General features: G+C 42.3%; 1 protein-coding gene across 6 annotated transcripts; it reads left to right on the forward strand.

Annotated features, from left to right (window-relative positions):
- Positions 1–749: 749 nt before the first annotated feature.
- Positions 750–10,294, forward strand: LOC125521309. Of its 6 annotated transcripts, XM_048686363.1 has the most exons (18): positions 752–925; positions 1,399–1,543; positions 2,159–2,420; positions 2,579–2,798; positions 2,896–3,019; positions 4,882–5,359; positions 5,975–6,187; positions 6,471–7,001; positions 7,243–7,677; positions 8,136–8,156; positions 8,230–8,294; positions 8,410–8,464; positions 8,785–8,821; positions 8,915–9,243; positions 9,326–9,457; positions 9,543–9,691; positions 9,894–9,965; positions 10,160–10,294. In XM_048686363.1, exons 7-18 carry the CDS (start codon positions 6,134–6,136, stop codon positions 10,263–10,265), a joined length of 1,986 nt encoding a protein of 661 aa, XP_048542320.1. In that variant the 5' UTR covers positions 752–925; positions 1,399–1,543; positions 2,159–2,420; positions 2,579–2,798; positions 2,896–3,019; positions 4,882–5,359; positions 5,975–6,133; the 3' UTR covers positions 10,266–10,294. The 6 variants fall into 6 exon arrangements, with proteins under 6 accessions (XP_048542324.1, XP_048542320.1, XP_048542319.1 ...); XM_048686367.1 differs by lacking the exon at positions 4,882–5,359 and having other exon boundaries at positions 750–925; positions 9,543–9,645; XM_048686362.1 differs by lacking the exon at positions 4,882–5,359.
- The last annotated feature ends 980 nt before the right edge of the window (positions 10,295–11,274 follow it).

The raw sequence follows: 11,274 nt of genomic DNA on the forward strand, positions 1-11,274 counted from the left end.
CCGCCAGGCTTTTCTCTTGGACCAAGCTAAACGCTTCCCTGGCTTTTCCAACGAGGCTAATCACTCCCCATGCTATGTGAGGCCAGGCCAGCCCAGGCATCATGAGGACAGCAACCAAACGACTTCAAGATTTTTTCAGGCGCACTCCAGGCCAGGCAGGACATCATGAGGATACGAACCAAACTAGCTCTAACGCTGTGTATTTGCTAGCATATCCTTGTGTATTGTCGCAGTATCTAGTTAATCACTATATCAGTAATCATTGGTCAGGATAACATCCTCACGTGGTATCATGTCAAAAAATTCGTGTCCGGATTGATTAGATTTTCATCTAAAAAAGGATTGATCTGATTTGGTAGATAAATGCAGTTTAAATAGACCGGTAGGGTAAAACTTGGTCAACTCTTTGACAAGAAATTCAGCGGCGGGTCCCACCCGCCACTGTCTACTTCACTGGAGTGGTAGCGCTGGTAGAGGTTCTTGAGGCTGGTCACAATGGGAAGGAGTTTAAGAGTAACATTACACACTCCAATACAACTTTGCTTATGTGGCATATATTTAATGAAGAGAGAGGTGCTTGTAGTAACTAGCTAAGTTATCGAAACATCACACACTCCAAAAACAATGAGTCTATAACCTAATAAATACATCGTTGCATGGCACTACATAAATGTTTCTACCCACTATGAAGACAGTAACATAGTCTAGGAAAGTGTGTAAGTTAGCTATGTTCTTGCCCATCGTGACCAGGCTGAGAATCCTCGTTCATATCCCAGTCAACGGACAGCAGAAGCAGGAAACGGATCCGTCGCAAGCCAGCACCGAGGACTCCGCGGGACCGCGGCCAACGGCGTTGCACTTGCTCGCCGTCGACGGGACGCCGCCCCCATCTTTCGCCGCGAGCGCCCGCGCGGGGCAACACAAGGTAGGGGATCCCCCCACCCCCCCCCCCCCCCCCCCCCTCTGATTTTGTTCTTTTAATCTTTCGGGGCAGAAAGCTATCTGGTTGTTCGCATCTGCTGGAAAGTTGCTGGTGTGATTCGCTGAAAGCAGTGGCTCAATTTCACGGGGCTATGATGTTGAAATTTCCCGAGAAGTTCTTATCCCTTTCCCGCCTCTGTTTCTTCGCTTAAAGTTCGTCAGATCATCCCTTGTTCAAAACGCCAAAAAGCCCATGATTCCTGGAATACGGAATCCATTTACCCAGTATTCTGAGAGCTGTTGCTACCGAGTAGTGTAAAATTACTGATGCTTGTGCAGTCTTTTCCTGATCTGGTGATGCACTGTGGCTGGCTGCTACCCTGTGTCCTTGCGCCAACTCTGCTATTTTAGGAATTAAAGTAGTTTTCCTCACTGTGATTTCTGTTCAAGTGTATTGTGTAACACATTGTGCAACAGGTATATGGAGTATGACATGCTGGAGCACATACTTGAGGGAAAGGAGAAACCAACGAATCTATCATTTGCACTTCTGAAGAAAATCACAGATGATTTCTCAGAAGAGCGGGAAATTGGCCAGGGTGGATTCGGAACCGTCTATAAGGTAATTTTCCTTTCTGTAGGTAATTCTTTTTTCTAAAGGTAATTCTATATATAGCACCTAATATGCTAAGTATCTCAAAGATAGCGATGTATCACCAAAAGAACAGAGTATAAATTTTCTGACCCTGGGTGCATATGCAGCAAATTGTTCCAAGTCCAAGAAACGCGTATGCATGTTCTATACAAAATTAATTCTCCATGTTATGCTTATCTAAAAATATTTGCAGATCTACATTTTGGACATACAAATTTTGGGCCAGAAAATGAGTTATGTGTGTTGTTAGAAAACAAGGACGAACAGTCTGAAACTAACAACTTAGTGTACACACTTTGTTCTAGTGTACAAAATGCAATTTTTTTTTACATATTCACATTTCATTCTACCATGTACGTTTGGGAGTTCTTGAAGTTTTTGTGAAGCTTGGAATATGTTCTATTCTACTAGATCACAGATGCACATGATATAATCATAGCAACTTGAAAAATATTACTCTATCCCGGTAGCTCATTGTCAAGTCAGATCGTTGGCTATATAATTAAAGCTGAGTTCTTTTGGAATGCATAGTCCCTTTTTTCCTTTATTTTATTGCACCGTGCTCACAACAGATGTAAACAGGGTGTCCTACGAAACAGAAATGTTGCAGTGAAGAGGATCATGAACAACTACACGATCGATGAGAAGCTATTTTATCGCGAGGTTGACAGTCTTTTGAAGGTTAACCATAAAAATGTAGTCCGGTTTCTTGGCTTCTGCGCTAATACTGAGCAAGCAGTTATAAAAATTGAAGGTAAAAAAGAATATATTTATGCCGAAATAAGAGAAAGATTGCTCTGTTTCGAGTATGTCAGCAACGGGAACCTACAAAATTATATTACCGGTACGGTATAGCATTTGATGTAGTTTTCTGTTTCCTTGTTATCTTTTTTCCATGCACTTCTACTTTCCAAGTCATGGTCAACAAACAGTAGAATGGACAAAACAAAATTAGAATCAGATGTTTGAAGATCCCATGCTACTGTTTCTTTCTTCCTACAGATGAATTAAGAGGACTTGAGTGGAATGTACGTTTTCAGATCATCAAAGACATTTGTGAGGGTTTGTTTCATCTGCACATGGAAAACCATATTATTCATATGGATCTGAAGCCTGCCAATATACTGCTAGATCATCATATGGTCCCAAAGGTGACAGACTTTGGTCTATCAAGACTTGATGAGAACTCACAAACCATGTGTACGAACCGTTTTTTATCACTGTAAGCCATGCATGACAATAACCAATTATTCTTCATAGTAGTTTTTCTCTTACATCCTTAATGCCATAATGGTTCATTCTATCGTTATCTTCTACAGCGGATATTGTGCTCCGGAATACCTACATGGTGGCAGGATGTCTGTGAAATCAGACATATACAGTTTGGGTGTAATAATCATCGAACTGGTAACGGGACATAAGAGTATCCCTGATAACAATAATGTAAGTGTTTCATCAGACCATGCATATGGCCCCTTTTTTGCAAATATCCTAGAATTAAATTTTCCTTTGCATGTTGTTATGATTTTCTAATCACTCTTACTTACTTTACATACAATATATGTTGTATTGCATATCATACCACCCAAGCTTCCTAATAACTCAATAACTTCCAAATGAACATACCTCATCTTGCCTCAGCACCTCTCTCACCTCGGCAACTGCACCTCACTTTCACGCCTCACCACAACGCCCCTCTAGCCTCGACGCCCACCCCTCACCTCGCTACCACCTATATGCCCCTTGCAGCCTCGCCTTTGTGCCCCTCCCACCTTGGCACCCACACCTCATTTCTCTAGCCAGCAACCTTTGAGGCAGGCGAGGCTCTCTCCCACCGCTTGCCGCTTGCCCATGCTTTTCGAGTCACGAGTCGCTCTGGGGTAGCGACTTGGAAAAAGTCGAGCCTGCAGTTGCGACTAGTCGCGACTCGCGACTCAAGTAGACACTAAGTTGAGTCAACATTTTTTTTGCGACACATTGACTAGCCGTGACTTGTCGCAAGAGTCAAAAACAATATACTTGCCCTTGCCGCCTCCCCAGTCACCGGCCACCCGACACACATCATCATTGGATACCTCGCATAGGCCTCCCTGTCGCTGTATCACGATGATCGCATATCCTCCCGACTCACCTCCCCACCTCCAGACCTCACCACTGTTGGAGCTTCTCCTCCTAGCAATCCTCCATGCCACCCATCGCCCAGGAGGCTAGGACATGGAGTCCAACCAAGAGGACCTATCGGAGTATAAGGAGGTTGTGTACTTTGACAACGACCTCTACGCGACTCCTATGCAGGAGTAGGCACATGAAGATGGGTGAGGCCGGTATTTTACCGGTGGGTATTTTTTTACCAGCCCGGGTACGAGTATGGGGAAAATTTTGTACCCGGGTGTGTCTACGGGTAGCGGGCGCAATGTTTTAAGCCTGTGTGGATATGGGTGCATTGTACTCGCTCCCGATGAAGTTGGGTGCCATGTTGGTGTACTTGCATTGGATACATCTGCAGAATTCCTACATTGAAATACTTTGTACTACATCTGGACACTGCAATTGAGAATGCAGTTGATGGTTAATTTATTCAAATATATATGTGAGGCTCCTATATGCAGTCTCTAAGTTGAGGTTGCCTAAGAATGATACCTAACAAGCAATTGACATGCCCTTTCCTAGGAAGTTGTATGGCCGACCCCACCAGTGATTCCTACTGCACGTGCCACATTTATTGCACTTATAGGGGTGTCTACCTTCACGATGTGGGCTATGAGTCTCTATTTTGACATGTGTCAGGTACAGGCTTAGCAAAATATCTACAGTGTGTCTCCTTGCAATAGTCCCAACCAAAAAACGAGTACTACTAGAGCATGATGGCGCGTTTCTACACCCGTCAATTGACACTATAGAATGGTAGAAATTGTTGAAGTATATGTGGATTGCCCAACCTTCTCACCAGTTCAAACTTCTGGTTTTACTGGTTGGTGCATGAAACTTAATATGGTATCAGAGCCTCTAAAGTTCAAGATATGACCAACACACTATTAATAAATATAGTTGCAGCCTACATTAACCCCACATCTAAGGCTTATGAGCATAGATGTGAGGGGGAGTGTTGAAATATATTATTCCCCACCATTCTCTACTAGTACAGCCTTTTGGATGAATTGGCTAGTGCATGCAATTCAATATGATATTGGAGCTAAGAAGTCTTGTGTTCAAGTCTCTCGCAATTCAAATAAAAAGATTGCTTGCCCATGAGTGATCCAAGATTTATTAATTTGTGAGTAATAGGAAAAATAATCTTTGGGCAGGTCCATCGTGATACATGTTTGGATTGGGTTGGTTGTCGGCCTATTTTTCATGCTTGAGCTGGATCTGGAAATAGGCACATCGGTTTCATACGGGAGAGAGGCTCAGTCAATCTTACTCAACTAAGGCATCTATGCTGAATAGCGACCTCTTAGGACATCTTACCCAGTTTACGAGATAAGGTGAGTTGCACCTGACAACCAAGAACGAACAAAGCGTGAGATCAAACGGTCCAAGAGCATAGGTGCGTGAGAGGTTTCATTGAATGCACAATTTTAATGTCATAATTTTCTCTCTCTCTCTCTCTCTCTCTCTCTCTTCCACATCATCCTGACAAAGCGTGTGTCTGTGATGCGGAGCCGCGGAGAAGAGGGCAGCGAGGCTATCCACGACATGGGCCTCATCTTGCGTAGGTCGAAGGAGGTGCAGCTCCAATCCAGGTGGCTCACGCATGCGGATGGCATGCTTTGGCTCTACACGGTAAGGCTGATTCAAAGAACATGTAGACACGGCCCATTGCTGGCCTTGAGCATATGGGATAGCTCCTTTCGAGGTGTTAGAAGAAGAGACGAGGCGAGCTCCTTTTGGCAGAAGAGTGGGTTCCGGCAGGTGGCAGGACGCATGGCAATTGAGGACTTTTCCCTCTCTCCTCTTGTACCATGTTCTTGTAGTAGCACCGATTCCTCTTTACTCTCCTTTGGACACCTATCCCGTAGACTATGACACCAGTGTGATAGCGAATGTTCCCTTAGACACCCCTCCCTTGCTAGCATGGTCCACCACCATGGCTTAGACTAGTGTAATGAGACTGAGACCTGTCCAACCTTGTTTTGTACTCCCTCCGTCCCGAATTACTTGTTGCATAAATGGGTAAAAATGGATGTATCTAGAACTAAAATATGTCTAGATACATCCATTACCGCGACAAGTAATTCCGGACGGAGGGAGTATGTGTCAGCATCCCATAACTTGCGACATAATTGGAGATATATGCTTTAGTTCCATGAAATAGGATAAATAGGCAAGCATGCACCGTTTAGATTTTGAGTCAAATATTTTGTTCCATTGTTCTAAGTTAAGTTTGTAAAATGACAGGTAGTCAGAAGATGGAGGCACAGATGGAAAAAATCAGGGAATGAAATGCCATTAGGTTACCAACAAGTAACTAAATGCATCGAAATAGGGCTGCGCTGCTAGGAAAATGACCCCTACAGACGACCTTTCATTAGTGATATATTATGCGATTTCACGAACATGGAAGGTACAAATGAGCAATTCAGCAGCAACAATGGGTCTACAATTGATGAGGTAATTGAGTTTCATAGTTATGCGAATCATCAACCGCCTATTAGTTTCTAGCATTATTTTATTTTCTCTCTAAGAAGCTAACATTAACTTGCTAATAAAGATGTTTATAATCCCTTAACTTGCACTGCACGTGGAGAGCTCCCCGCCTTGTGCGGTTTGCTGACCTTTTCTTTTTGTCAAACTTTAAACATATTCTTGCATGACTCAAAATACTTCTTAATTAGGAGATGGTATGCATGGATTAAACATATTCATGGTAATGTATTTTGCTCATTTCTGTCAGATGAGCGCTTACTTGGAGGATGATATGCTTGGAATTGAGCCACTCGAACTACATTTTCCTTTTGACCTGAACAAGCAGATGGCATGCACATTACAGTTAACCAACGAAACAGATGGTTGTATAGCCTTCAATATCCAAACAACGTCCCCCCTGCCATATCGCGTACATCCAACCAGAGACATCGTGCCACCGAGATCCAAGTGTAGTATCGACATAACATTGCAATTACATAAGAAGGCACCATGGCATGCCGGCGGGTTAATTGTTCGGAGCACTAAAGTGAGTGATGGTCTTGCAGCTCGGGATATAACTACAGACATGTTCGATAAAGAGGCAGGAAACTTGGTTGATGAGGTGAGTTTGGATGTTGTTTTTGACAGACAGCTACAAGCCTCACACTTATCTGAAGTACCAAAGCATACATCACTTGCACCAGTAGCAGTTTTGGGTACGAATGATCCGAGGAATCGAGGGGCATCTAGTGTGCCACGGATATCTGCACACACAGGGTCAGAAGGGACAGTCTCTGAGGTGAGCTTACTCAATATGCATGAAAGCATAAAGGAGGCTTAGTCTGGTACTGTAATTAGAACACCAATGTTTTAGACAATCCAAAACTGGTGCGCTTGGTGAAATATCTCTTTCTATGAGTATCTGCAGTACAATCCCATTAGTTAAGTTACATGCATGCAACCTAACGAACATAAACAATAGCTACTCTTTCTTCAGAAAATTTATGCAAATGTTAAACAGGTAAGTCCTCTCTCCGCAGGTAATTCCTGCAGGCTCCAGCAAGCTTCTTGACATCCACCCGCCTGAGCTTTGGTTCACCTTCGAACCCAACAAGTTGATCCCCTGCTCACTGTACCTAACAAACAACACAGATGAATATGTGCCGTTTAAGCTTATGGAGAAGAGCATGCTCATGCACAAAAGGAGGCTCTTTCTAAGTCTACCACTCTATGGCATTGTCCCCCCGGGCTCCGCCTACATTCTCGTTGTGACAACGGATAAAAGGGAAAACCTACCAGAAGAAAGGGACGTCGATTTTGTCCTTCAGAACAGTGTAGGTGATGAGCGCCTCAAGCCCTTCAGAAACCAATATGATTGTGACCAATATTTTGAGAAAGCAACAAAGTCGGGGAATATGGTGCATAATGTGATACTGAAAGTTGTTTATGCACCCGAAGGAAAGATGGCATGTGAGGTAAGTTGGTTCTAGTAAGCAGTTGCCCGATGGGGATAAATGTGAAGTAGTACAGACCACATTAGTATGTAATTCACTTGAAAGAATAGAACCGCCTGCTAATGTGGCCTGTTTGCTTGCCTCGCCTGTCCTAGTTTTGGACAGGGTTGGCGGAGCAATATGGTTAGCGTATAAGAAATTGTTAGAAAGCAGAGGCCAGTGTATTCCTATTTTCGGAAAAAGTAAGCAAATGAATAGCCAACAGAACCACCTAAATTCAGTGAGTTTTAGGCTGGTACAATATATGATCTATTCTATTTTGTTTAATATAATTTGCAAGGCCAGTTTAGATCTCAGCTGAGTTCATTCGAGAGACCAATTGCTTTGTGGCATGAAATACTGCTGCTTGGAAAGCGGGTTGATATGCACTGATGCTTCTTTTTGTTTCTCTTTTTCTTCATGCATCCACGATCTAACAGGGAATTCCACCTTTACTTAAGGTCTGTTTTCCTTTCCCTTCATAGACCTTTCAACCTTTGGATTGTATAATTTTACCAGAGTTTGTTCGATCAGATGACATTCGTGGAGAAAACCCATGCAGCATTGTGTTCCCTGGATGCAAACCAGACAGAGCCATGGTGAGTGATAGAGTGTGTATCGTGTATAGTACCTATAGGCATTAGAATGGCTAAACCTCTTTCAACTGAGTACGTTGAATGTGATTATGACGCGTTAAATTTGTTCTCTTCACAGGATTATAACTGGTCATTACGACGGACGTGTTGGTTTATGGGACTATGACACACAGGCAGGTTACTGTAGTTCCTCAGCAGTTAGTACCAGTCGAATTAACATCTCAACATACAAAGTTACTGGTAATTGCTGATATTTTTCTGTGAGGAAAAGATAAGTTTGTTGTTGTTCCACGTAAGCCATAATAAAATGCTAAAAGCTTTTCTGATCAACCTGAAAAACCGTCACACTATACATCTCTTTTCTAGTGATGATATTCCACTTCTGGATACATTTGATGGGTCATCACAAAAAGCTAAATTTTTATAGACAAATGTACCATGCTTTTGTTTGCATTGTTGGACTAACAAAGGGCTCATTTGTATTTACTGGCAGAAATTTCTTGCTTTGGATAAAGTCACAGGATCATCAGGCATGATATGAAATCTCTGGTTGTTTTATTAACATAACTATGTTTCTTGCGTAAAACACTGATATGCTGATAAGATGACCATTCTCACTGTAGGTTGTCTTGTTAAATTTATTGAACGGCGTCAATGGTTTCTGGCTGGGTCATATCACGAAGGATTTATCCATGTGTACAACTATGAAACAGAAGTGCAGGAAGTCAATAGTTTCCGTGCTCATGATAGATTTCTTGAATCGATGGCCATTCATCCTACGCAGCCTTATGTGCTGTCATCATCTGATACACAAATAAAGCTTTGGGACTGGGACAAGGATTGGGAGTGCAGACGAACGTTTATGGAACACTCCCATACTGTAAAACAGGTTGCATTTAACCCATGGAACACCAACAGTTTTGCTAGTGCTTCAAGAGATCACACAGCAAAGGTTCGGACTTGTCTCTTATGCTAACCGAAAATTGGCTTTCTTCTAGACCAACTGATTGCAAACTCGTTTGTTTGGTGTTCAGGTTTGGAGCCTTGATTCTTCCAGGTCTATGTATACTCTGTCCGGGCATTTGGACGAAGTGAACTGCCTAGATTTCTTCACGCGTGATAATCAGCAGTATTTGATTACTGGCTCTGAGGATATGACTGCCAAGGTCTGCTATTTCACTAAAACAGGCAGCAATGTATTATGCAGATAACATTAAAAATAACACATGCTTGTTTGTTTGTTCCAACCAGATATGGGACCTGCGGAAAGAGATGTGTATTGAGACACTAAAAGGTTTCATGTTTCCAGTTGTCTCTATTGTTTCCCATCCCAGACTTCCACTTGTAATTATAGGTACAAGAAACGGCATCGTTCATTTGTGGAGCTTGACTAATTTCAGGTAATCGGCACTGTAGGAGTATGTCCTTGCGACGTTCACAAACTTGGCACACCTAACATGTGTCGTTGCACATGTTTCAACTAATGCTAGCACGCGCATCACTTGAGATGCTCGTGTCACAATTTTATTTTCAAAATGTTGTCTCCCATTCGATACAATTAACGTAACCGGAAAGTAATTAGTGATGATTCATATTCTCCAGGGTTGAGAGAATTCTTCACATTGGTTGTCATCAAGGTGTCCGTGGTCTCGCCGCTTTGATGGGGTCAAGAAGGTAATCGATATTTCTGATATTGTCTTTTTTACTGCCTAGCATTGTTACATTGTACTATGTTTTATAGGTGGAAAATAATGGTCTTCAGTGCTAGCTTTATTTATTTTTTCATTTCCCTGCCACCTATTTTTCACAATTCTCGCCATCTATATGATGTTTTGCATGTAAACTGAAGCACATACTCTATGTATCAGGGTTATCATTGGACATGGTTCAGCAGTATCAATGGTGGAGATCCATAATGAAGAACCTGTTGATAGCAAGGCCGAAATGGAAGTCCGATATGAGCGGCAAGGATGATCATTCAGTATGAGCGACACATATTAGAATATCAAATCCAAGACATCCGTCCCCGGCGTTGCATGCACCGATACCTGCTGATTAGGGCTAAGAAGAAGAGACAAAGTAAACCTTACGGCAGAAAGAGGGTGAGGAAAGCAGTGATTTGGAGGGGAAAGGTCTGACAGAGATAAACTTAGCTGTGATAGGTGGAATATATATGTATTGTATAAAGAACACACACTAACAATCATCAATACATATTTTGTTGTCCTCACAATCTTCCACAGCACCCTCAAAATTATGTTTGGTCCAATAGGCTCTCCTTTGGCATCCTAACACCCAATTGCCTGCTCCTAACTCCGATTACACTAACTAATGTGCATGTTAGTTGTTTCTTTCGTCCTTTTTATCCAAGTGACCAAGTCTTGCAGAACGATGGCCTAATTGTCCAATTATGTACGCTCCCGTCTGCCTCACCAGAAGTCGTATCTACTGCCTCCGTTCCTAAATATTTGCCTTTTTAGAAATTTCAAATGAACTATCACATACGGATGTATATAGACATATTTTAGAGTATAGATTAACTCATTTTACTCCGTATGTAGTCATTTGTTGAAATCTCTAGAAAGACAACTATTTAGGAACGGATAGAGTAGATGACAACAACGGATCCATCCAGATGGCATTTCTTTTCTTGACATGAGACCACAGTTTTTTACTTGGAGAGGGGTCAGAGCCCACCGATAGAGATCACACTGGTTCAATGCACATTAATGAGCTAGCTGTTGCAACCTCGTGTTTGTCATAAGATATTATGGCTGGCCGGCCGGGGCACATGCACCGTTAATGAGCTGTTCCACGATAGATTAGTTTACGATCTCGATCAATGGGGCCAAGGTTAAGTCTATGTGGTCGAGAATGGCGTTATGGATAGAGGCCGTTTTTTGTAAAAATTCAAAATTATAAAACTTTGGTTTCGAAAAAAATTTAAAAAGTTGTACAAGTAAACAAGGATGTGAGGCTTATG

This window comes from Triticum urartu, chromosome 7, assembly GCF_003073215.2.
Source record: "Triticum urartu cultivar G1812 chromosome 7, Tu2.1, whole genome shotgun sequence".
Taxonomy (NCBI): domain Eukaryota; kingdom Viridiplantae; phylum Streptophyta; class Magnoliopsida; order Poales; family Poaceae; genus Triticum; species Triticum urartu.

Bases quoted from the DNA above. Each gene is read 5' to 3' on its own strand.
- LOC125521309 (XM_048686363.1), top strand. From the start codon at position 6,134: ATGGAAGGTACAAATGAGCAATTCAGCAGCAACAATGGGTCTACAATT. The intron at 8,157-8,229 runs GTCTGTTTTCCT...TTGTTCGATCAG, and splicing joins GAATTCCACCTTTACTTAAG to ATGACATTCGTGGAGAAAAC. The intron at 9,692-9,893 runs GTAATCGGCACT...CATATTCTCCAG, and splicing joins TGGAGCTTGACTAATTTCAG to GGTTGAGAGAATTCTTCACA.